At 37.3% G+C, this 26,868-nt stretch overlaps 2 protein-coding genes and 1 non-coding gene across 3 annotated transcripts; 2 read left to right on the forward strand and 1 right to left on the reverse strand.

Moving 5' to 3' along the window:
- The first annotated feature begins 18,655 nt into the window (after positions 1-18,655).
- Positions 18,656-21,048, forward strand: SFGH (S-formylglutathione hydrolase). The gene is made up of 8 exons (XM_079068462.1): positions 18,656-18,940; positions 19,385-19,502; positions 19,603-19,650; positions 19,782-19,978; positions 20,067-20,165; positions 20,253-20,318; positions 20,415-20,593; positions 20,919-21,048. Exons 1-8 carry the CDS (start codon positions 18,791-18,793, stop codon positions 20,944-20,946), a joined length of 885 nt encoding a protein of 294 aa, XP_078924588.1. The 5' UTR covers positions 18,656-18,790; the 3' UTR covers positions 20,947-21,048.
- Positions 21,049-21,602: 554 nt separating this feature from the next.
- On the forward strand, positions 21,603-21,675 carry TRNAE-CUC (transfer RNA glutamic acid (anticodon CUC)). Its single transcript has one exon. It is a non-coding gene; the product is annotated as a tRNA-Glu (tRNA).
- Positions 21,676-22,105: 430 nt separating this feature from the next.
- On the reverse strand, positions 22,106-24,673 carry LOC145134375 (uncharacterized). The gene is made up of 7 exons (XM_079069230.1): positions 24,378-24,673; positions 23,869-24,073; positions 23,597-23,798; positions 23,329-23,522; positions 23,110-23,263; positions 22,852-23,016; positions 22,106-22,736 (listed from the first exon to the last, which is right to left on the reverse strand). The coding sequence occupies exons 1-7, from the start codon at positions 24,556-24,558 to the stop codon at positions 22,278-22,280; spliced, it is 1,560 nt and encodes a 519-aa protein (XP_078925356.1). The 5' UTR covers positions 24,559-24,673; the 3' UTR covers positions 22,106-22,277.
- Positions 24,674-26,868: the final 2,195 nt, after the last annotated feature.

The following is a 26,868-nucleotide window of genomic DNA, read 5'->3' on the forward strand; positions in this document are numbered from 1 at the left end:
CACAACATATTCCCCTCATGATTTTCGCATTTCAATAATTATAATTTGATATTTTGGATATTATATTTGGTGATGGTTTTGAAACAATTTAATGAATGAATATGATAGTCTTTCAATGAAAATTTTTATCATGTTTTTTGGGTTGTTACAGTAAAATGGGTACTATGATTTTTTGGCCAAGTTTGCAACTTAATAGATTAAGACCTGTATTAGGTTGGTGAGAAATAACTTAACAGACTTGTAGAGTATTTTCCCACCTTCGTGTGGATATAAAGATCATAGAAAACGGGTTTAAGAAGAAGAAGTTATGAAGGTTAGAAGATTGGAGAAAAATATCTCCAAAGCTAGAATGGAATCAGCAATGCACGTTATCGATCTCTAGGTACCGCGACGCGGTAAGTAGATCGCCACGGCGCAATGATGGATGACGATGATTTAGACGATACTCTTCGTCGTAAGTGGTAGGCAACCTACTTTGCACCACGACATGGTAAATGGGCACCACGTCGTGTAACAGCCCAAATTTCCAATAAAAATTTTCATTTTTAAGTACCAAAATCTTTTCCATAAAGTATAAAATTCCCATCACAATTGTTTTCAAAATCCATAACATCAAACATTTTATTCATAATATCAGAGTGTCCCCAAATAAAATGTCGGGGAGTGCATGTCGCGCCATCACGTCGGGCTCTTGCCCTTAGATCCTGAAGTACCCGAAACAACCAACAAATTGTAAGCTAATGCTTAGTGAGTTCCCCAGAGCATACCCCACACAATCCACATAATCACATAAACCATATTAACTATATCAGCTACATATACCACATAAGCCATGCATACAAACATATAAGGATGCCGTGGAAACCCTCCAAGGTCTTACTGCAGGATGTCGTGGGCTCTCCCCAGGGTCTTATGCCTACATGTCATGGGCTCCCCCATGGTCTTTACCTGGAATTCCATGGGCTCCCCCCATGGGCTCCCCCCGTGGTCTTCCATGTAAATGACATAGAGTCAACAAGCATACCACATATCACAGTAACATAACTATCATACTACATAACACATATATAAACATATAGGGATGCCATGGACTCCTTCCAGGGTCTTACTCCAGGATGTCGTGGGCTCCTCCTAGGGTCTTATACCTATGTGCCATGTGCTCCCCCCATGGTCTTTACCTGGAATGCCATGGGCTCCCCCATGGTCTAATATTGTAACATCCCGACTCTCAGAAGCTTGAAGGTTGAAAAGCTTGGAACGAGAAGGAGCATGTAGATCCAACATCTACATCGTCTTGGCTTTCATTTGAAGGTAAAAAGTCATTACCTTGACTTATCATTACTTAGATCTGATGGGTTTTGAGCATTCTAACACTCCTAAGTGTACATGCAACCCTAAATACCTTGGATCTATGTTTTCTCTATTATACATGCAATTATGAACTTTCCAAGGTATTACCCTATCTAGCATACAATACTTGATACTTGGGTAATCAAATGGATAGAATACATACCTTTGTTTGATGTAGCTTGTCTCCATGAAGCTTGAGTGCCTAGTGCCCCAAGTGTGACACCTCAAATGGTTCACACAACACCAAATGCACATGGAATGACTTGAGAGAAATGGAACACTCCTTGAAATCGTCTAGCCCTCATATTCACACATTAGTGTCCGATTTCTTGAGCCATGAGATTCTTTTATATGGTGGCTATTAGGGTTACACCATGTAACTCATAACTTTACCCATTCCTTATGCTCCATGGATTTTAACCTCCATGGAGTATCCATGGGTCACCCCATGGACTTAGTCCAACATAAGGAATCTTGGATCACAAGCCCACATATATAAGAATGAATGATTTACACAATCAACCCATATATTTAATTAGTCTCCTTTTGATCACTTAATTAATTCCAAATTAATTCTTGATCAATACTAATTAAATAACCTTATTAATATATTAGTACTTATAATATATTAACCAACCTTAAGTGTTATTTCTCTCATTATAGTCTATCCAAATGCATGATGCCATGCAACCCAAATGGACCATGTCGGGTCGGGTCAAGTCTTACCAATTATAGTTATGGACTTAGACATTAATCCAACAGTCTCCCACTTGGATAAGTCTAAAACTATTATTGCGTATGACTTCAGGAACCGATCAGCAATCGTAGCTCTCAAAAGCTTCTGTCGAACTCTGACCTTGTCGATGAACTCTGACCTTTGTTAATGACTTGTCCATTAGATAAGGGATCATATATTCCTCCATTCTAGATATCATATGGACTGAGACATGGATTATCAATCATTCTCTCTGTCCATTTGTTGTTTCCCGATTTCCGATTCATGATGACTGACTGATTGAACAAATCAAATCAGTCCTGGCTTGGCCAAGCACTCACATGTATCATCTTTAAATCATCGAGGGGCCCACAGATATCGCTTTTATCCCGAAGGTAAAAGGAATGGATAAACTTCGACTCATATGGTTTGTTCTACTACTTGTTGAATCATACACAAAGGCACGTTTTATAACATCGAGTTACCAATGCGTTTTCGTGCAATCAATGTATAACCAAATCATAGTAACAACTCATATCTCTAGTTTTGAAGAATATAAGATATTATCGTCTCATGATCACTCGTGATAAAATCCATGAAGTGATTCAAATGAGCGCGGGTTGAATCCAATACTCAGAACTTATGAGCACTCATGAGTGTTGTAGCACCACTTTGTCCACCAACTTGGACCTCTACAAACCAACCCATGACAGTCTTGATTCATATCTACTTCCAACATATGACTGACTGTGGATGGTTTGAATAACTTAATCATCCAGGAAGAGCGACTTAGTTATTTTGGAAGTCAAAACATGCAAAGTGAAACACAAGAATAAATGAATCAAATATGGTATCAAACCCTATGAATATAAATAAACACTTTTATTTATCACCATACTGATTACTCATTATTCATTGTTTCGGTTTTATCAACTTTATACTTGAATTAAAAACACTAGTTGTCCCATGCTCCAAGCATGTACACTATGTTTTTCTTAAACAATAGCTTTACCATACACCAAGTATGCACTCTATGTTTGTCTATGATCCTTACTTTGTGAAATAAACCAATTGAACATGATTTCAATGATTCTAATTTCACACTCCCAAATCCTTATCGAAAAATGTGAGAATTTCAAATTCCTATTATTTATCGAAATCTGTTTAGATTTTAAACTTATATGCACTGACCCTCCTGTAATGAATATGTACAAAGTCACAAAGACTTGTCAACAGTCATTATAAGGTATTCCAATGGAGATCAACTTCATGGAAACTAAGTCTCATATTCAAAGTACATTGCTTTGGACATGCTTCTTGCATTAAGTTTTCTAATCTTACACAGATAACTTCCACCTATGGAGACAACTCCATATTCTCATTTTGACTATCGCTTCTGAATAAGAGATGCCTCTTTTCAGAATATGTCAATATGGTCCTTCCAAAATTAGCACTATACTTCCAACTGTCCCTGAGCAACCAATCTTTGGTAAACCTCAGATTGTACTCGACAATTGCTTAATCATTTTAGTCATATCCAATTCTAGACCTTTTCCCTTCTTAATGCCTCTGGGCATTTGGAAAAATTTAGAAATGACAAATATTATAGCACATGCAATCGATCCTGTACCCAAAGCAAATGGTACACGATTCATGATGTCTCACGTAAAGACATGATTCTAGACCAGTCTTTTGCTACAATATTTTTATTTGCCATGTTTTCAAAATTTGACTATGAAGAGGGATGCCGTAATCATAATCGAATTTTGAGAACGCAATATATAGAATTTCCTTAAGTTGAACCAATCCAACATGAAATTCATATATATATATTCTTGACTAAAGATGATTAAGGTCTCAATCTAAGCCTTTAGAACTGAAATGAAGTATATCCTCTCCCTTAATTATAGCAAAACAACTTTTTCAATCCCTGCAGCCTCACGAATTGAAACTTTTGTTTTCTATAATTAACATTGCTAACTTGCAACACTAACAATAATTATCATGCTCCCACTAACATGATGATTATTAGCATAACACTTATGCTCCCACTAGCTTTGACATGTACTCAGAAATCAGCTGGACTTCTAGAAATCAATACTTTATTGACTTTCTTACCAAAGTTCAGATTTCTGATACGAGATGCTTTGATAAAACTTTATCAAAATCATACACCTTTCCTTAGATAGCATGCATGTGTGTCTAAACAATTTCAGAACTATGAAAAGGGATGCCGTAATCATAGTCTCAATTGTTTAGACCTTTTGCCATCTGCTTTAAATCTACTTGGTGGAAGTGTTTCCTCACCATCATTTTCATGAATCGGAGAGAAACCTTATGACCCTTAGATTTTATGGTGTATGTGTTCTTATCCATGTGAATCGTCAAAACCATAGTCACAAGACAAGGATAATGACAAATCCAAACTCATATGGACTAAACTTATGCAATCTTAACTTCTTGCCACCTGGCAGTACAGGGCCTGCCATTGCTTCAAAGTTGTTATGCAAACAATTGAGAACTTTCAGAACTCCTATGCAAAGCCAACTTTAACTGGAATGGGCACAGAATATGTCAACATGATAGGTTATAAACCTCAAGTCGTGTGCTAGTAAAGAACCTCAGGTTTTATTCTTGATTAGTTCTTGAAATTCTTTTTAGGATCTTTAAGACTCCCACTGTCCTCTTGACATATAAGACTATCTTGCCAAATATTCAAGAGATAGTGAGGATTCTTTATCAAGACAAACACTTCACACAATTGGCCTTAGTTGGTCTTTGTTTAATCCAAAACATCACAACTTACCAACTTCAAATGTACAAGAGTAGGACACTTTTACTCTTACATTTGACAAGTGTTATAAACCTTTCTTTAAGATATGTCACTCAACTTATAGTCTTGGAGTATGACTCTAAGACTTGTTTTGAAACGAAGTATGACTCATCTTCTTGATTTAACCATTTCAACAATTCATGACTCATCTTCTTAGTCATAAGAATGCACTAAGATGTCCTTAGAAGACCAATTGTGATGTGGTTCTTTAATCATTAAGATGATCACAAAACATGATACTAAAGTACTCTCCCATCTTTTCAGATTTGAGAAACTTTTATCTGTCTGCCTAATTTGATTCTTCCCATTCGTTCTGCCATACATTGAGACTTTTCCAATGTTTCAGAATTATACTTAAACTTGTAAGTATAACCATATTTACTAAAATTTAGTAAATCATGACGAATAGTCTTAACGAGCTTTGTGGTGGACTTGACCAGTGCACAAGAATGTGTACTCGATCCCTTTAGTCATTAACTTGACTCACACATCCATGTGAACAAGTCTTAATTTTCCAATGCTTGAAAGTTCTCATTCATCATACTATTCAACTTGCATGATTCCACGTTTCTATCCAACTGAAGCCTTGGGAATGAGAATCTTTCTTTATTTGGTAAATTATGACACTACCACAAATGAAAGAATCAAATCCATTTTCCAATATTGCTATCAATGGAAACATGTAAACAACAATTTTTCACAAATGCCATTGTAAGGATACTTAAAATAAATAAATCAAAACTGTTTTTTATTTTAAAACTTCCGGAAAAACTTATCCTTACAATGCAAATGCATATGAAAAACTTGTTGTTATCTATTCCTAAGCAATATATCATAACTCCTAAGTAACAGTTTCAAAAATTCTGATCACCAAACCATACGATCGAAATCCATCTTCGTGATCAGAATCAGCATGTACTTCCTTTAAGTTTCTTCACTTTTCTTTGATTCTTAAAGCATCAACATGTGACCCAGACACATCATGTAATGAGAATCTCATAATAGAAACTTAACAGAGTTAGATAATGGACTTTTACCTGAAGAAGAGTCAAACTTCTTGACTTGATCAACCTTATGATCTTTCAGGTAAATAGGCGGCTTCGCAATCAATGCCCCTTCCTTTGGCAAGATAAACATATGGACTCTTTGGTAATGGGACTATCTCAGACTTAGCCTTTCTCTTTACCAACTATGGCCAATCCCTTTCCATTGGGAAGAGAATGCTTTTTCTGGGTATCCAATGTTACCATTTTCAAAGTCCAAAGAAGTTTGGGAAGTTGATCTTCTAATCAAATTTGCTTTACTGGTCCTCCAAATCGTTGCTGATTCAGTAGCACCAAGCAAATAGATATGATCATTAAGGTTCATGTCATAGTCTGTTTCATAGTAGTCCCAAAGGAACTCACTATGTGACTTAGAAAGTGATTGAACATCCAACTTTCTCAAGACTTTGACACCCAACTCTCCCGGCTTGTCAATATGTGACTTCATCTCCAAGATGTGATCACACATAGACCTTGCCTTGCCAATAGGGTTTGAGTGACCTTGAACTTGTGGGTTAGGGAGAATAATTGGAGGAGGTGGAGGAAGTAAAGTTCCAAGAGATTTGGGAAGATCATAGATGTCTGAGCTAGACATCTTTTGGGAGATATTCAAGATAGTTGATTCAAAGTCCTTAATATAACACCCAATATGAAATATTAAGGCTAGGATCCAACAATCTAGTTATAACTGGAAGAGGGATGTCGTAATCCGAGTTATAAAATAGTTGAAGGTAGGTAAATGACGATTTACCAATTTCCACCATGAAAAACGAAATAATGTAATTAGGTTTTTAATTGGATTTGAAACTCCTAGATCTTTTGAGATTCATTGAACTTTTCAATGGCATGTTTCAATCTCGAGTGTGCCCTTCAGGTTTTGTGACTGGGATGCCGAGGATCACAAAACAAGGTGTGAAGTAACCATGCAAATATACTTGGTACCCTTAATATTTACCCCTCAATCGATGTGCCGGTTAACCACACGAGCTCCACCGATACTATGATAAATATTAAGTTACCCTTTGCCTACTTTGTTAAATCCAGGTTAGTGTGCCGGTTAACCACACACGCTCCACTAACGGTTTAAACAAAGTGCAAAGTGTAATTTCATGGATTAGCACCTTATTCACATTTTCCTAAGTAACTAAGATTGGGAATTTATAAAAAGTTTAGTTACTTAGTATTTATCATTAATACTTTTAATGAATGGAGAATTATAGTCCTTGTCCTACCCGTTCGGCTAACGACCCTCCACCAGTCAAGGAAGCGGTGGGTGAGAGTGGACACCCATTAAACTGCCATTTTATAGGCAGTAACCTTATACCCCCCTTATAGACCGGCTTCGTGAATGAGGCCTACTAACGGTAAGACTGACTTGCTCTTATACATATATTTATTATTAACTTATAATACTATAAAGTATAAGGGTTGAATTTTAACTTTTAAAATTCTAAGGGCTAACTTGGAATTAAAGTATTCATGGGGAAAACTTTACAAATTCCAAAACTTGAGGGCAAGTTTTGAAAATATTCAAAACTAATTAATTCCATAACTTATGTGTTTAAAGTAGTTTTAATTAAAAAAAAAACTCTTCAAGTTCCATAACTTGAGGACAAGTTATGGAAGACTTTAAACTAATAAAAGAATGTAACTTTTCTTTATTTTTGTAACTTATGGAACAAATTAAGGTTATACATTTTATCATTTAATGAAGTGACTCTTGAACCTCCATAACTTGAGGACAAGTTATGGAGTCATAAAACCATTTAATGAGGACAAGACTCTTCATTTTTGTAACCATTGCCAACTTTTTATGAGTTTTATGAAACTTAAATGTGACTTTTCATATAACTTGAGGACAAGTTACAAAAACACATTTTAGAATCAACTCTTAGATTAAAATGGATTGAAAACACATAATCAATTAACTTTTCTATTAATCTAATAAACTCATATGAACAAAGATAATTCACATCAAATTTTTTTTCAAGTAATTAGCATAACTTTTAAACTAATACAATTCGATTTTTCAGCTAATTTTGCAAGTATAACAAGAAAACAAACCTGGCTCTGATACCACTGATGGGTTTTGAGCATTCTAACACTCTTAAGTGTACATGCAACCCTAAATACCTTGGATCTATGTTTTCTCTATTATACATGCAATTATGAACTTTCCAAGGTATTACTCTATCTAGCATACAATACTTGATACTTGGGTAATCAAATGGATAGAATACATACCTTTGTTTGATGTAGCTTGTCTCCATGAAGCTTGAGTGCCTAGTGCCCCAAGTGTGACACCTCAAATGGTTCACACAACACCAAATGCACATGGAATGACTTGAGAGAAATGGAACACTCCTTGAAATCGTCTAGCCCTCATATTCACACATTAGTGTCCGATTTCTTGAGCCATGAGATTCTTTTATATGGTGGCTATTAGGGTTACACCATGTAACTCATAACTTTACCCATTCCTTATGCTCCATGGATTTTAACCTCCATGGAGTATCCATGGGTCACCCCATGGACTTAGTCCAACATAAGGAATCTTGGATCACAAGCCCACATATATACGAATGAATGATTTACACAATCAAACCATATATTTAATTAGTCTCCTTTTGATCACTTAATTAATTCCAAATTAATTCTTGATCAATACTAATTAAATAACCTTATTAATATATTAGAACTTATAATATATTAACCAACCTTAAGTGTTATTTCTCTCATTATAGTCTATCCAAATGCATGATGCCATGCAACCCAAATGGACCATGTCGGGTCGGGTCAAGTCTTACCAATTATAGTTATGGACTTAGACATTAATCCAACAATATCTCCCCTTGTGAAAGAAAATGGTCATTTCTAGTGCAAAATGGAGTCACTTTCGGATTTGAGCTTGTCACAAGGGCATGGTTTCAGATATGGATTCCACTAGGCCTTTATGGACATAAAGCCTCAAGCTTTATGAAGCTTTGACCCTCCTCCATGTCGAAAACCTTTTCCTAAGGCTAGTTATGAGTGTTTTAGCTTCTTGGAGCCTTGCATGCACGTAAAGTTAGCAGCTTTACGTGGTAACTACACCTTAGGAGGCTAGATCTACAATTTGGAGCTTTGGTTTCGCTCAAAATCGTCTGAATGAGAAAAGAGCCAAGGAACTCGACGAGTTGGATGAGGGTTTCCCGTTTTTTGGATTCTGCATGAACTCGGCGAGTTGGTGAGATAACTCGACAAGTTGGTTAGGGTTTTCACGATATTCTGGATACTGCATGGACTCGACGAGTTGTTTGGAAACTCAGCGAGTCGACTGGGGTTTTCATGATTCTTTGAGTTTGGAAGGTACTCGACGAGTCAGTAAGCTGCACTCGACGAGTTGGGTCAACATGGACTATTGACCTTGACTGTTAAGTGTTGACTTTGACCAAGTTTGACTCTAAGGGTATTTTGGTAATTTGGACCTTGATGGAAATTAGTCCTATGATTGTAGGTGTTTGAGTGTGGAGCTGCATTTGGGGAGTTTGACATTATCATCTAGTGCTGCTTGTGAGGTGAGTTTTCCTCACTATACTCAAGAGTCTAAGGCACCAAGGCCGGCCCTTTGGATTGTTATCCTGTTTTGTTATTGTTATGATCTGTTAGATCAGTATCCTAGTAGATAGGATGTTTCTATGTGATTATGATCTATTAGATCGGTATCCTGGTAGACAGGATGTTGCTATGCTTAGTGATCTGTAGATCAACTTGAGTGTCTATAGACTGTTATGTGATTATTTGATATGTGTGCACATGTTTGATTGGTGGTTGAGGCATCTGCTTTGTGCATGAGCCAACAGACCTGGACATTCCAACCCGATGGTTGTGGACCGGGAGTATTCCATCCCGAGGATGATTGGACTCATAGTATGTGGGCATTCCAACCCGATGGTTGTGGGTCGAGGGTATACCATCCCGAGGATGATTAGACCCATAGTATGTTGGCATTCCAACCCGATGGTTGAGGGCCTGGGGCATTCCAACCCGATGGTTGATTTGGCCCATAGTATGATGTTATTTTATATGTGTTCTAAGTTGTGCGGGTATTTTGGGGGAACTCACTAAGCTTCAGGCTTACAGTTGTTGATTTTGTTTCAGGTACTTCAGACGATCGCGGGAAGGCGAAGGCGTGATCGTGCACCTCCTCATGTTTTTATGATTTGATTTATGGGATACCCTGACATGAAACTATTTTAAAAACAATTTGTAATAATTATTGGTTTTGAATGATTTAAAAAGTTTAAAATTGGCTTGAATTTTATGGATGTTACAAATATCCAACTACCACGGGCTCCCTCTCGGGGTGTTCCATGGCTAACCAATAGAGTACTAGCACATTCACATACATACTAGGCATATCAATAATGCTTCCATAATAATCATCTCAACTAACTGAATGGGCCGAACTTGGTGCCTTCGACCCATTGGTATGGTGAGGAAACTCACCTCGAATGTGAACTGTAGTTGAATAGGTCCAAGCTCCGAGTATCAGCTCTGTCAATCCCCTAATCATAAACAACTCCTTAGATACAAATCAACCCTTCAACCCTTAAAAGTCAACCCTGGTCAAAGTCAAAGTCAAAGTCAAAGTCAACGCTCCGAGTTGACCTAACTCGTCGAGTTATTCGTGTAACTCGTCGAGTCCATCCCAAAGCCAGAATCGCGATATCGCGACCCAACTCGTCGAGTTTTCCTATAACTCGTCGAGTTTCTCCTTTTTCCAACAGAATCGGGGTAACCCTAACCCAACTCGTCGAGTTCTTCAATCTGCCAACCCACTTAATGCATTAAGCCCTTTTTTCTTGAGTCCAAAGGTTCCAAAATTCATATCCCTAACCAAAGAGACGTCTAGAAGGGTAAAGTTTCCAACTTTACCCCCAAGGATCATCTAATAAGCTCTAAACCCAAACCCTAGTCCCTTTAAGGAAGGTCTTGAATCATTAAGCCCTTAAACTCTCATCCCATCGTCCCAAAACACAGATCTGACGTCCAAAGGTGGACAAATCACGTAAAGTTTCTAACTTTACGCCCATGCATGCTTGAAACACTCTCCAAGGTCCATTTTAGGCTTCATAGTGGACATATTGCATGAATGGGACATGGAGGCTATTAAAGTTTGCAACTTTAATCCTCTAGAGGTCACATAGAGGCCAAATTCACACCCTCAACCTCTGGAACCCTCTTTTCTTCGAACATCCAAGCCAAAGTCCCAAAACCAAGCCCTAAACTACAAAAGATGAGATCTAATAAGCTACATGTCAAGGTTACGACTTTATACCTCCAAGATGCAGCCTTTGATGTAGAGTTTCTGGATCCAGGATCACTCCTCCAAGCTTGCTACTTCTCTCTTCAATAATTCCTTCAAGAATCACTCCAAAACTCTCAAAACTCAATGAATAAGTGAGGAAAACGATCTAGGGTTTCTTTTGGGCAAGGGAGGATGGTAAGGAGGCCAACCCTAGATGTTAAGTCCTTTAAATAGGGTACAATTGAAACGTCCCAAAAATACAGTCCAAAAAAATTCCGTTTTTAAACCATTAATAAAACCATAAAGATCTTCATCATATAAAATCATAAGTCATGTATCACAGTCACATGTCAACATAAATCAGAGTGAAAACATCCCAGGTTAAACAAATGGTGCGTGCACTGCAATCTTCCCGAGCTCCTCTTTTGAAAACTGAGTACCTGAAACCAAAACTGAAAACCGTAAGCACGAAGCTTAGTGAGTCTCCCCAATCTACCACATACCATGCACATATAACATGCAACTAGGAGATACGGGTCCCGCCCACACTCATGGAGATATGGGCCCCGCCCACACTCCGCTATCTCTAAGATACGGGCCCCACCCACACTCAGCTACTTCGAGATACGGGGCCCGCCCACACTCGACTACTGCGAGATACAGGCTCCGTCCACACTCAGCTGCTATGCCAAAACATACAAGTATCACACAGACAATATGTATAGCTAATCTATCGTTCAATCATATATCATAATCGAGTACAGCTACGAGATACGGGCCCCACCCACACTCGACTAATAAGAGATACGGGCCCCGCCCACACTCAGCTACTATGAGATACGGGCCCCGCCCACACTCAGCTACTATGAGATACGGGCCCCGCCCACACTCAGCTACTATGAAAATACATACAAGCTCTAAACGAACAACAAATATCACTAGCATATAAATATGTACCATATCAGCTATCTATGAGATACGGGCCCTGCCCACACTCGACTACTATGAGATACGGGCCCCGCCCACACTCGCATTCCTAACAACACATACAAGCATCACACAGACAACAAGTATAGCAATCCAATAATCTGACTGATATCTATACTCAAATAATAATGAGATACGGGCCCCGCCCACACTCAGCTACTATCACATCTCATATACGGGCCGACCTTGGTGCCTTAGACCCGTTCCTACTGGAAGAGGACTCACCTCGTACTGCTGAAGTCCCGCGAATAAATCCCGGGCTGCTGGCTGACAGATCATCAAGCTGTCAACATCCAAATAAACCCAATTAAAAATTGGATCCCAAATACATATCCATAAGTCCTTGCTTGGGTAAAATACTACTTTACCCCTAACTTAGCTTGATTCAAACCCAAGGCCCAATCCAAAGGCCCAATAGTCTGATAATCAACTAAAGCCCAACTATGGCCCAATTTTCTGAATTGGGCCTAAATCCTTCACATGGTCTTACTTTAATGGACCAACCATCTATTTTGGTCCAAACACTTGGAAATCCAATATTCCAATACCTCATAATCTTCAAGGCCCAGTTATGGCCCATCTATAGCCCAATTTTCCAAATTGGGCCCAAGCCTGTCCAATGGGCCTTATCCTATAGCCCAGTCTAATACTCTATTCCTTATACTTGTTCCTGGATGGTCCATCAATAGTCCAAAACATCTAGGCCCAACAGGAGGCCCAACTCCAACCCAACAAAATTAGGGTTTTCACATGAAATGATGATTAGGGTTAAGTGTTCTCACTTAACCCATTAAGGACTTAACCCATTAAGTCCATTATTCCTCTAGGTAATCATACAATGGAATCAGAATGAGTCATAACTACAGTCCACTGGTCCAAACGCGGGTCCGAAAAGGCCCAAACCATCAAACTCACAATAAGGGTTTTCTAAACCCTAATTAGGGTTTCTAGCTCAGTAGTGAACCAACCAAGCCCAACATTAAGCTTTTAGGCCCACTAGGGTTCTACTAGGCCGGGCACCACCCACTGCCACCTTGGGCAGTGGTGGTCAGCAGCGGCTCACGGCGGCAGGCGGTGGTAGCCACCATTTCCAATGGTGGTGGCTTGGAATCTTGACTCAAAAATCGCGTATTCAAATTCATATCCATAAAATACCCACTCCCACACACAATAACGCACACACAACCACCTCTCACGGTGGCTGGTGGTGGCAGAAACAATGATAGTGGCGGCAGCCACCACCTTGAGGTGGTGGTGGTGGGTTTTCCGGCCAATAACTCGCACATAGAACCTCCCAAGCCGTGAACAGCCTAACTACTTGACCGTTTCTATATTCAGCCACCTCACAGGTGGCTGCCGTCACCGGAAAAAGGTAGTAGGTGCGGTCAGAAGGTCACCGGCGGCAGCGGTGACGCGTCTGACGTCGAGCATGCACGAAAAGGGACGGAGGAGAGGGGAGAAAGAAATGGCAGAGGGTCTTACCAGGGATTTCCGACCATTTGCGAATCCAATCCGCCGAACACAGCTTCGATTGTGGGTCTCGGTGATGTCTCCGGCTGCCACGACGTCTCCGGCAACAGGCTTCGGTGGCTATTAGACGGCAAAGGTGCAGCGCTACAATGGCGAGGCAGCAGCAGCGGACGGCATGGTGACGAAGGCGGCGACTGAGGCTGTTACGAAGGGTGGTGGCGGATGGAGTAAAATGGTGGGGTTAGGGTTTGCATCTCCAACATAACAGGAGGGAACAACTGCCAAGTTCTAATCCCGCATCCCTTCAAACTTTAATTCAATTGTCTAACTTTAGTCCCTCCTCCCAATTTTGTATTCAATTTAAATCCGAATTTTTACCTTTTGAACCCTGACTTCAAAAGTCCCTTCATACGAGGTCCTTAAATTTCCAAATCAGCCCCCCACGCCTTCAATCTTTTCAATTTAAGCCCATTAATTACCAAATGCACCCTGACCACTGAAAACCCTTTTCAAATTAAATCCATAACTTACACTTTTAACCCCCAACTTCTGAAATTGTAACAATTAACCCTCGATACCAATGCCTTGCTATATAATTATTGATTTTAGGGCTACTGTACACTCATCAATTTATTTATTTATTTATTTAATAAATGGGGTGTTACAACAATGCCCAAAAAATTAGGGTTTTCATCCCCAACGTCAACTCGTCGAGCTGGGGCCTTCCAACTCGTCGAGTAGACCCTTAATCCCGCGTCGAAAAAGATTCCTACACGACGACTTGAAGCTCCCTCGCTCGTCGAGTTCCAGCCCAAACCCTAAAATATTGAGAAATAAATAATACCTGGATCAAGCGTTACACGTCGCAGTGGAAAAAGTAGAATGTTGTTGTGGAAAGTCACTGCGGCTCGGATAGAGGATGAACGCGAGTTCATTAGACGCACCACAATGCGGTGAGAGACCCACCGCAGAGCAGTGTCGCAAACAGATTAAAGGTTGTTAAGCCGTCATTCTCGTCATAATGCACCCCAAAACCCTCCATACCCAAGCTCTAGCGATTTTGAGATTTGGAGAAGGATCAAGAAGTGATGAAGGGGGCTTGTGGCTTTGATTAGACATTGAAACCTCATAAGGTAATCATCTTCTTCATCCTTGAGATTTTAGGGATTTAATGGTGATTATTGAATTTGACTTAAATGTGAAAGATTACTTTAAGGAAGCTTGTTATTGATGCCATTAAGAGTGTTTAGGAGCTTTGAACAAGCTCTATATGTGATTTCCAAGGTGAAATCTATAAATGAGAAGTTAGGGTTTGAAACCCTAACTACTGGTAATGTTAAATTGATGCACTAGAGATTAGAGTGTAATGAATCAGGTAATATGAGATGCATAGTTCATTGTTTGGATTGAATTTAGAAGTAGAAAATGAAATGTTAGAATTATGATCAATTAAGTGATCATTTTGACATTATGAAGTAGATAATCTCTTAATAGGATAAGACAAGTATTAAGAAACTTGTATATGTGTATGAATAAGCCTAAGAGCAAAGAAGATGGATCAAGATCCTATTGGGGTTTTCAGGTTACAATCAATTTGTACATGCGGAATTTCACATTACTCTTAAGTGTACAAGCAACCTAAATTGGATCTATGTATTTTCTCAATTAATAACAACATACTTATGAAACAAAAACTAAAAATCCTATGAAATCAAATTTCATGAATAGAAACACCTACCTTTTGCTTGATTCGAAACAAGCTAACCAAAAGCCTAGTAGTATCCTTGAAAAACTAGCTCCAAAAGTATGGCCGCCTTTAATGCGTCATACCCAAAACTCAAAAACCCTAAGATTGAGGGAGAGAGGGGAGAAAGAGATATATATATATATATATATATATATATATATATATATATATATATATATATATAATTTTCAGAATTCACTTGTGTGTTAGGAGTGACCAAAAATCACAAGGGGTTATCCCCTTTATATAGCTGCATGATTATCCCAGAAATCCTAGATTTGAACTTAAAATAATTATATTTCAAATCAGTAATTATCTAGTTTCCTTTTATCAGTTGGAGGTTTCTAGAAGCTCTATCAAGAGCCTCCAAAACCGTCCAAGGCTAGGAGGATTCTAGATCATCTCTTTTGTTCAACCCAAAATTAATTCTTATTAATTATTAATTAATTATTACCATATCTAATTAATATATTAATCATGTAATATATTAATAAATCATTTATCTGAACTTCCGGTGATGGTTTCCTCTTCGTCTTTTTCATAGATATAAAACCACTACCATCACTTTTTCGTCTTCGTCTTTCTAGATCTGAGGTGGTTTACATTTTGTAAACCCTAGCTCCCAAACGACTTTGCAGATCTCCGTCTTCCCATTCTCACTGCCTTCTCTGAAGCCGTCGAACGACCACCAGAACAGATCTGGAAATATATGTCGTCTTTCATCTCCACTGGAAAAATGGAAAAGAACTCTTGAATTATATGACATCACCGATGAAGGAAACTCGAGCAGAGAAGGATAGATTTGAGCCACAATTTGTCGGAAACTCGAGCCACAATTCGTCGACGACGATGCAAGGGGGCACCCGAATTTGTAAACGTGTGCAAACCATTTGGAAATCACCATCGCCGTCTGCTAGAAATCGAGTCCGAGAAGGATGACTTGAGAAAGAGGGTGACGGCTCCAGTGTCGAACATATATGGAAATATGCAGCGAGGGTTTTCAGATCGACGGCGTTCCGACGAAGTGGTCCATGTCGTCTTTCAGATATTCCAGCGACAACGATGGCGGTTTCTGGCGAAAATGGTTGCGGTTTCCGATGGTGACGGTGGTTTCCGACAGTAGGGGTGGTTTTCGACGAAGTATTAGAGAGAAAGAGAGAGAGGTGGGATTTGGGTGGGTTTATTAGGGGTAAATTTATTTTTATTTTCTTGTTTTAAAAAAAAAAACTGAAAATCAGAAAAATAAATAGAAAAAATAAAGAAAATCATATTAATAGGGGCAAATCTGTCATTTTGAAAAGACTAAACTGCACAAATGGTCCATGTGGTTAGCTTAAAACTGCCACTTTGGTCCAAAAAGGTTTGGACTAGCACCAGAGGTCCAAAGTTTTCATTTTGTTGCGAGTTTGGTCCAATTACTTTAAACTTTTTTGTAATAACGATTTTACCCTTGTTTTTTTATATTTCAGTTTTTTTATTTATTTAAATATTTTTATGATTAAAAAAAGTAATAAAAATATACCTCCCTCTCTCTCTCTCTCACACACACAATCCAAAACACACCATAATTCTAAAGTTCTTCAAAAAAAAAAAACACACATACAAAACAAACAAACTCATAAATTTGAAACATTTCTGGAACTAAATAAACAAAAAAAAAAAATCCTAAAATCGAATGTGAAGCACCAAAAAAACCCATAAAATGATATGAAATCGTATGTTCTTCAAAATTATTTCTGGAACTAAAAAACCCAGAAAACAAATCTGTAATCGATTTGTGTGTATGGGATAGATCAAGAAACATCACCGATCAAGAAACAACACCCATTTGACAGGATCCACTGGACAACATTTGGTTTCTCCCTTGAAATATGATCGTAAGAAAGATCAGTAACCTGAATAGAAAACCCAATCGGCTTCAACCCGCCATTAAAATCGATTTACAGCCAAATCGAGCTCGTCGTAAAGGTGGAAATATTGGAAAAAAACAACGATTAGATCTCGGCTACACGAAGAACTCGAACTCTTCATCACCACCGCTGGAAACCCTAGCTGTGCCGCCTGTCCAAACCATAGCGCCACCATCAGATGGGAATAGTCTCCATGAAACCCTAGCCGCCACGAACATCCCAAATCTGTGAGGTAGTAGCAGACAAGGGCAGATCTTTATTAGGGCTAGGGGGGGGGGGGCTGTGGCCCCCCCCCTGATTTTTTTATCACAATTAGTCCCTATACTTTAATTTTATACATATTAGGCCCAAAAATATAAAATTTTGACTGTGACCCCCCCTGCTCATCGATTTTTATACATATTATATTTCCGGCCCCCCAAATAAAATGTTGAAGCTCCGCCCCTGGTAGCAGATGAAGAAGAAGGTAGATGAAGAAGCATAGTTCGTCGGTGGACTTGAATCAGATGCACAAGGGATTTGAATCAAATGTCGCTATGAACGTCTCCAACTGGATGGAGAAAGGTGATGGTGGCGGAGTGGGGAGACGCTGAAGTTGAATCATATGCAAGGGGGATGAGAGGAACATATTTATGGTTTGAGGCCAAATTTCTTTTGATTTTCATACCCATACACTAAAACCAAAGAAGATTAATGGTGTTAAGGTTTTAGATGTGGGAGGCAGACGATGACTTGAGAGAGAGAGAGAGAGAGAGAGAGAGAGAGAGAGAGAGAGAGAGAGAGAGAGAGATTTATTTTTATTTTTATTTTCTTGTTTTTTTTAATCTAAGAATCAGGAGAGAGAGAGACTTTTATTTTTATTTTTATTTTTTGGTTTTTTTAATCTGAAAACCAGGAGAGAGAGAGATTTATTTTTATTTTCTTGTTTTTTTTTTTTTAAATCTGAAAGTCAGAAAAACAAATAAGAAAAAAGAGAAAATCATATTAACATGGGTAAATCCGTCATTTTGAAAAAAAAATCAGAATAGATTGGACTAAAGACGCAACAAAATGAAAGTTTTGAACCACCGGTGCTAGTCCAAACTTTTTGAACCAAAATGACAATTTTCGACAAACCACAAGACCATTTGTGCATTTGAGTCTTTTGAAAAAAATCAAAATAAATTAAACAAAAAGACAACAAAATAAAAATTTTAGAGCACTAATAATGATTCAAACTCTTTTGAATGTGTTGCGCTTTTGTCTTGTAGATAATTGGATCACCTAAACTTACAAAATTATTGAGAAGAGACGCCCACCTTATCAATCTAAACAGGGGCTTATGTGGTTCATAGCGAGCTCGACTCCCCACATATAAAAACCCTTTTTCTTACTAACATTTAACAGCAGCACTCAATCTCATCATCTCACCAACAAATCCAAAACGCACAACCAAAGCAACAACGATGGCGAGCAGCAAACCAACGGAAATCGGCAGCTCCAAAATGTTTGAAGGTTTCAACAAACGATACAAGCATCAATCCCCGACCCTCGGTTGCTCTATGAACTTCCACATCTATTTCCCTCCCTCAACTTCTCCTGATCAAAGATTCCCTGTAAATCTACTTCGCCATATAAGTCAACAACTCGTTGATCCTTATTTTGTTTACATGCTTACATTTTAAAAGTGTTTTAGGTTGTTTACTGCTTATCATTTTATGACATTTGTTATTAGATCGTTGTTTTACTGTTTTGGTTTAGGGTTTTCGATCGTGGGGTTTGTGCAGTTTAGTCATTTTGATCTTAGTTGCTTTTAGATGTCTGGGAAAACAAGAAGTATAATCACTAGGGCTAAACATAGAGGGATGAAAAGGGGATCTATGTTAATATACAAATCCATGCAAGAAAACATATATGTCTGCCCTTAACCACACATACATACATCAACAAATACGAAAAGAGAATACATATTGTTATCTTTTAATAAATTTCATCACAAATTTCTTTCCTTGTTTGGGTAAAAGTGTTCTAACAGACTTCAATATTTGGTTATGGTTTAGGTACTATACTGGCTCTCCGGTCTTACTTGCAATGATGAAAACTTCATTATCAAGTCAGGTGCTCAGCGAGTTGCATCAACTGAAGGCATTGCTTTAATTGTTCCAGATACATCTCCAAGTAATTCACCCATTTCTTTTTTCATTTGAAACCTTTTTTTCATATATCTGGTTTTTACTTAAGATCATGGAAATTACTAGCTCTTTATGTTCCGATATAGGAGGCCTAAATGTGGAGGGGGAAGCAGACAGCTATGATTTTGGTGTTGGTATGTTACAGGAAATCAAAAACTTTATATTAATATTATTAGTTATTAGTTAATGTCTTTGTATCTCTTCTTGGTGCAAAAAATAACCAGAAACAAAAAGTTTGACTTGAAAATGTTTACATTTAAATCAGGTGCTGGATTTTATCTTAATGCTACTGTGGAGAAATGGAAGAACTGGCAAATGTATGACTACATAGTCAAGGAACTTCCGCAACTTCTAAGTGATAACTTCCCTCAGCTTGATACATCAAGGGCATCCATAAGTGGTCACTCTATGGGTGGACATGGAGCACTTACAATCTATTTAAAGAACCTAGACAAATACAAGGTATGTTTGATGTTTGATGTTTCATAATCATATGATGTTTATCACTTTATTGGGATCTTTTTCTTCATCTTAGTTCTTCTTTTTGCAGTCGGTGTCAGCATTTGCACCTATTGTGAATCCTATTAATTGTCCATGGGGTCAAAAGGCATTCACAAACTATTTGGGTGATGATAAGACTGCTTGGGAGGTATATATATCTTTAAATATAAATTCTTGCATATAGCAACAAGAAACACGTGTTCATAGTCTTTGAAATAACTCATGAAATATGCAGGAATATGATGCAACTTGCCTGATTAAAAAGTTCAATGATGTTGCAGCTACAATCATGATTGACCAGGTTGAAATTTGGAAATTAAAATTGATCTTTTTCAGTTGTATATAATTGGGTAACATCCCCTTAGTCTTATAACTTTGTTTATTATTGTTTGTGTAGGGAGATGATGACAAGTTTTTTCATGAGAATCAGTTGTTGCCAAACAAGTTTGATGAGGCATGTAGGAATGTGAAAGCTCCTCTTTTGTTGCGTATGCAGCCTGGTTATGATCACTCTTATTATTTCATAGCCTCTTTCATTGATGATCACATTCGTCATCATGCTCAAGCTCTTAATCCGTAAGCTTTTAAAGCATATGTTGTTGATGCTTTTATGGACATGATGATAACTTCAAACTTTAGAGAAACTTGTTGGTTGTGTGTGTGTGTGTGCGGGTGTTTCATCTTGTTGTTTTTTTATGAATCGGATGAAGACACGTGTTTTTTTTTTTTTTTTGACTGAAAGAATTATGCATTGGAGCAGAGTGAACCTGGACCATGTTTATGTAATGGTTGCAGAGTTGTGAACTATAGTCTGATATTATATGATATTATCCACTTTTTAAATATGATGAGATGTAATGTTTCTTAGAGATGGTAGTTTTTTTTTCAATTATATTGGTAGGTCAAGGGTGGGGAACAGCAGAATTTGATTGATTGGCACTACTTATCATCATGGATGCTGCTTGGATTGCCTTTTAATTGAAGTGTATAACTTTTTAAACAATGTGACTGAGATAAGTTTCTTTTGATTATCAAGTTTGTCTAAATCTAGATTAATAGAAAGCAAAAATAATACAAAAGAAAGAAAAGGGTCATGTATCAGAAAAGAAATGGACAAAATAGTGCCAATACGACTGGTTTTGATTCTTATTAGAAGATGTATATATTTCTGTTTGATCCTAATACAACTCGAATCAGTCCAATCAATAAAGATTTTATGCAACAAACGTATGATATTTTTTGTCAACAAATATACTAGACAAATATGAAGATCACATGTAATTTTGTTAAAACATTGTTGATTTTTCTGTTGTTTGAGTATCACGGTGGGATAAAAGGATAACATGTATTTGTAATAATAATGTAGAAATATAGAACGTCTAAAAACAATCACATTTTTATTGTCACGTAAAACATTCGTAGTAGCATAAAAAGATGTATAGAAAAAAAAAAAAAAGAAGGATAGACGTGCAGTCATTGTGCCAACATAAAATTTATTTCGAGACACAGGGGCGACAACTAGGTAAAGGGTTCATACATCAGAAACGTAAATTGATATATCGAATTGCTAAACGTAAAGCATAGATCCGTTGTAGTCTAGTTGGTTAGGATACTCGGCTCTCACCCGAGAGACCCGGGTTCAAGTCCCGGCAACGGAATTTTTTTTCGAGCTGTTAGATGAATGGCTACTTTATATTTTTCAATTTTTTTTCGAGCTGTTAGATGAATGGCTACTTTATATTCATAACTTTATAAACTTAAAAGACTTTATGTACATTTATATAAGACTAATATTCATACCTTTACCAAATTAAAGAGAATAAAATGTTGGCTTTTTTATATAAATTGTATAATTACCACATTGATTAAGTAAATGAAAGTAATGTATTCTATACTTCAAATAATTCTTTAATTTGCCCTCATAACCGTCTTTCCATTACCCTTCCATTTAATTATGATTTTGTTATCCCATTTTTAGAGTTGTTGATCTAGTTCATCCAACTGTTTATCTGTGACTCTTATGCATTAGTAAATTATAATTTTATATTAGAAATTCAAAACTGATGTGTATTGGTATATTATATCGAATACAAGTAAATGATGTGTAGTTTTTTTTCATTAGATGCTGAATTTTTTTTGTTGAGTGATACAAACAATAAAAAAGAAAAAGCAAAAGTCCAAACGATAACATTCACCTACCAAATACACAACTGACAATGCCATAATCTAACTTTATTCTAAGCAAGAAAACTAAATCCCCTCAGCTTGAAAAAGCATGCCCATCCTGCAACGGCTGAACAGGTACAGCATAAGGAGAATCCCAGTCAGCATCAAATATCTTCTGAAGCTGCCCCACAATTCCCGGATTATACGTCCCAAAACTTACCCCAACTGTCGCGTAAAAATAATCCCACATCAAATTACTTGTCCCTATATGTGCACGCGTGTCACTAACCGCATATTTACCATGGTTAACCCTACCAAAACCAGGATACTTATTTCCTGTACTTGTCCCATTAATAACAGCAGCCCCAGTTGAATTATAACCAGGGACCATATAGTATTTTATCTCGATTTTCCCAGCACATTTGTTGTCTGGTGAAGAAGAGCATAGATTATTGGAATAAAGAAGAGACTTCAAATATTGATCTGTGTTTGCTATAAAATGTGACCAGTATGCTACTAGTATCTTCACTTTTGCATGCTTCGAGAAGATGACCTGTGTTTGTCAGCATAGTTTAAAAGGTTAAATGAAAGAAATACCAACATACTTTCATTTATTTGAAAAAAAACCTAAATGTAAAATGCCTTAACAAGAAAAAATTGAATGGAACCTCTGATATTGCTGTGGATAAAGATGACCAGTAAATTGTTTGTTTTGAGTATTCAGACTGACCAAGCCAATCCATGGTACTGATTCGCACAGTTTCACCATCTTTTACTGATTTAATTGTTTCAATCCATGCCTGTTCATCCGCCTGGTACTTCCCAAATGAGAGCTGCAGTTCATAAATCATGGCATTTATATGAACATATAGAACCATATTATGAAACTACAAATATGGAATCAATGAGACCAAAAGATTTTGGACCTCTGGTGGAGCAAAAGAGAGATAGCTTGATTGAGGTTTTGAATTTGAATAATTGCATCCAGGGGTTTGAATGGATGTTTTGAAAGTTGAAGGGTCTGTTAGTAGTGGATAGCCAGATGTGTGTGGAACTTCAACATAAGGAGGAAGAGGAGATCTGCAGAGATATTGATTAACTTGTAATGAAAATTTTGTAAAAAGATAAACAAATTATTGACATACCTGCATCTTTGTTTAGATGGTATGAAATGTGACCAACAAGGTACTGTTCTACTGATCTGCCATTGTTGATCCCATATCTTTCGTGTGTAATCAGAAGAATTCAAAGATCCGAGTTTCCATAAGTTATTATAGAAGATTTCAACCTTTTTGGCTATATCTGGACAGTTAACAAGATAGATTCCAACTTCCTTCACCTATAAAATCAAATATTAATACAAATCAGCAAGTCATTTTGAAAATTATACTGTAAAAATTTATAAAAAGTTACCTGAGTGAGAGATTTCCAATCATTGTTAGCAGATCCAATATAAACATCTCGAGAATCTGATATCCAAACCTTAGCATGGAGCACACCTGATTCAAACCAATCCTTAATCAATAAGGTTACATTCTTTACATTTGGCCTCCCTGAAGCAAGCGCAGAGGGTTCTTCAGTGTAATCAGGATATACTCCTGAATGCTGCAAAAGCCTGTAAAAATGTAGAACAAATTATAGATATGACCGATGTTAAAGTAAACAATAAAATCTCTAGCGTATACCTAACATTGACATCACGATCAGCAGCGTCTTCAATGGATTTATATACACTTGAGCCATCACCAGAACCAAAATTCTTCATGCTTTCTTCAGAGTATCCATAATCTCCAGAACGAGGATCATTAGGTTGTGCTATTAGTTGCCAGTACTGTGCCATTATGTCCAATTTGTCCGAAGAGTTTCCAGCTAACCATCTAAACACGTCCGCTGATCATATGCATTAAATCATAAACGTGCTAAGTTAAACAAATTGAATTTACTGGTGAGGATAAATGACGAATATGAGGAAACATAACGGATTCTCAGTGGTAAAGCGATGCGATTGTTACAGATTTCGAATGAGAATTATTACGAACAATCTGACGATTACATACCGCTAGAACAATCCGTATTTCAAATTTGATACCAGAAATGCTAATTTTCCAATTTCAAAATCAGAAGTGAAATCGAATTGATACGTGCGTAATCAACGAATATACCTAATGAAAACAAGGCGTGATAGACGACTTACCGGTGGATAGAACGCCGGGAACGAGAGAGAGCTGAGGCATGTCAGTGGGAATGGATTGGACAAGCCAAGCTTTGCACTGATCATGATGGAACTCTGGCTTTACTGCTAGCAACACAAACCGATTGCTACTACTCAACAACAAGAACAACAATGAAATCAAAATCAGAAATGCTTGTTTCATTGTGGCTTGGATAGGGTTTCTGGTTTACTCAAGCACATGATAAAGTCATAAATGGAATATCATCTTGTTGACTTTTCACACCAACGTTCAACCCGGAACGAATCTCGTTTCGTTTTGAAAACGAACTTTAATAAATTAACAAACTATTAAAAATAACTGGAAAACTGTAATTCAATAATCGAACTGCTTTTACAAAACTACATTGTTGAAGAAAAACTGAAAGAAATTTTTATGGCCGGTTCATTTTTTTTTTTTTTTTTTAAATTTTAGAACCGAGCTAAATCATATTTAATACACATCAATTTTACAATATATATGTTTTTTCATTTGATTAGCTATTTAACTTTTTCCGAATCATCATTACACTCCAATTAGCTCTGTTTAGACTTCAATAAGTTTATGTATTCGGTTGCTATTTTGTTACTTTATACATTTGGAACCCATAAAAAAGCACAATCGCTTTGTTGAGGCAAGCAGATTATTTTAGTTTGATTTTCAATTGCGAAACTGAACCGTGTCATCATATTTTGTTATTATATCTAACAACGTAATATACCCTTTTAATCTATATACGGTTATTTTTTTAATCCTTTAATGTAACCAGCTATCTATTATTCTAGGTAAAATTTTGCAATAATGTTAGGACCATTTTACATGCATAATTAGAAAGGCTTCTATCAAAATTCGTGCTACACACCGTAAATTAGTTCATCATTGTTTTTTCATGCATTGCATCAGGGGCAGTTTTTACAAGGTCTCGGTGTTGCACCGACAACACCTATTTTTTCTGTCTGCAGTGGAAAAAATTTCGATTTTCTTTTTACCTATTTTTCATGTATCGACAACACCTACTATTTATTTCTGCGTCCGCCCCTGCATTGCATATAATTTTGGGAAATATACTTAACACCTCAATGTTCATGGATGAGATAATTAGCTCAACATCCATGACATTATCTGCAATGATGTATAATGATAGCAGAAAACAGTCTAAACCATATCCTAATCAAAATCTACCAAGTCGTGGATGTTACGAAGTTCAAAAGCCATAGAGATGACATACATTAAGTTCGTGCCTTTTTTATATCTTAAATGTAAATATCTAAGGTTCTTTTCTCCTCCCATAAGCTAATCCCTATGTGCTCATCATTTCACGATACTCAAAATTTGTGCAACTGATGGGTTTTGAGCACTACATCATTCCTATGGTGTACATGCAAACCCTAAAGCTTTGGATCTAGTTTGTCTAATGAACATGCAATAATCATCCAAAGCCATAAACCCTAGATCTAGCATACAATAATCAAATTAACATATGAATTAGGGTTTAGATCTTACCTTGATTGTTATGTAGCAATAACAATATCAATTCCTCCTTGTAATTGACTTCTGAAAGCTTAGTGTCACAAGTGTCACACCTCTAATGGCTCACAAACACCAAGAGCAAGATGATGACTTACGAGAAGAAAGGGAGGCACCAAAAAACGTCCAAGAACCCTTAGGGATTACTTCCATACATTTTGGGGGCCTTAGGGGTTCCTTATATAGTGAGGCTATTAGGGTTTTGAACTAGGAAACCCTAATCTGACTGCTTAGGCTCTAAGCAGCCCATGGACTCCCTCCTTAGAGGCCTTGGACGAATTCTCATGGGTTTCCCCATAGATTTCGTCCACTCAAACCTCTATGGAGTCCATTAGCCCAATATCCAACTATCACACAATTGACAGTTCTAGTCCCCTTTATTTAATTAATGCCTTTTAGCCACAAAATTAATTAATTCTTGACTAATATTAATTAAACAATATGATTTCTCTTTTAATATATTATTCATATAATATATTAATGAATAATAATTAATCTCTTTCTCCACAAATCATCCTATCAAGTTGCTTTGGTGAAGGGAACCCAAAAGGACCATGCTCACAATCGGGTCAAGTACATACCAAAATAGTTTTGGGCTTAGACACCTAATCCAACAGTATCCCACTTGGATAAGTCTAATAACTATTTTACAGATACGACTTCGGAACCTGATCAGCAATCGTAGCTTTCAAAAGCCGTTGTCGAACTCTGATCTCATCAGATACGCGTCCTTTAGATAAGGGATCATATATTCCTCCATTCTAGATATCGTATGAACTGAGACATGGATTTTAATCATACTCTCTGTTCATGTGTTGTTTCCCGTTTTCCGATTTATGACGACTGACAACAGACTACAATTAAACACATCAACTTAGTCCAGGCTTGGCCAAGCGCTTAGGGTGTCATCACTAAATCATCGAGGGGCCCACAGATATTGCTTTTATC

Source organism: Lactuca virosa, chromosome 8 (assembly GCF_052849685.1).
Source record: "Lactuca virosa cultivar CGN04683 chromosome 8, Lactuca_virosa_CGN04683_v6, whole genome shotgun sequence".
Classification (NCBI taxonomy): domain Eukaryota; kingdom Viridiplantae; phylum Streptophyta; class Magnoliopsida; order Asterales; family Asteraceae; genus Lactuca; species Lactuca virosa.

Coding starts and splice junctions, on each gene's coding strand:
- SFGH (XM_079068462.1), top strand. CDS start 18,791: ATGGCGAGCAGCAAACCAACGGAAATCGGCAGCTCCAAAATGTTTGAA. Junction 19,979..20,066: donor AGAACCTAGACAAATACAAG/GTATGTTTGATG, acceptor TTCTTTTTGCAG/TCGGTGTCAGCATTTGCACC. Junction 20,594..20,918: donor CATGCTCAAGCTCTTAATCC/GTAAGCTTTTAA, acceptor TTATATTGGTAG/GTCAAGGGTGGGGAACAGCA.
- LOC145134375 (XM_079069230.1), bottom strand. CDS start 24,558: ATGAAACAAGCATTTCTGATTTTGATTTCATTGTTGTTCTTGTTGTTG. Junction 23,264..23,328: donor CCATCTAAACAAAGATGCAG/GTATGTCAATAA, acceptor ATATCTCTGCAG/ATCTCCTCTTCCTCCTTATG. Junction 23,017..23,109: donor TCTCTTTTGCTCCACCAGAG/GTCCAAAATCTT, acceptor TATGAACTGCAG/CTCTCATTTGGGAAGTACCA.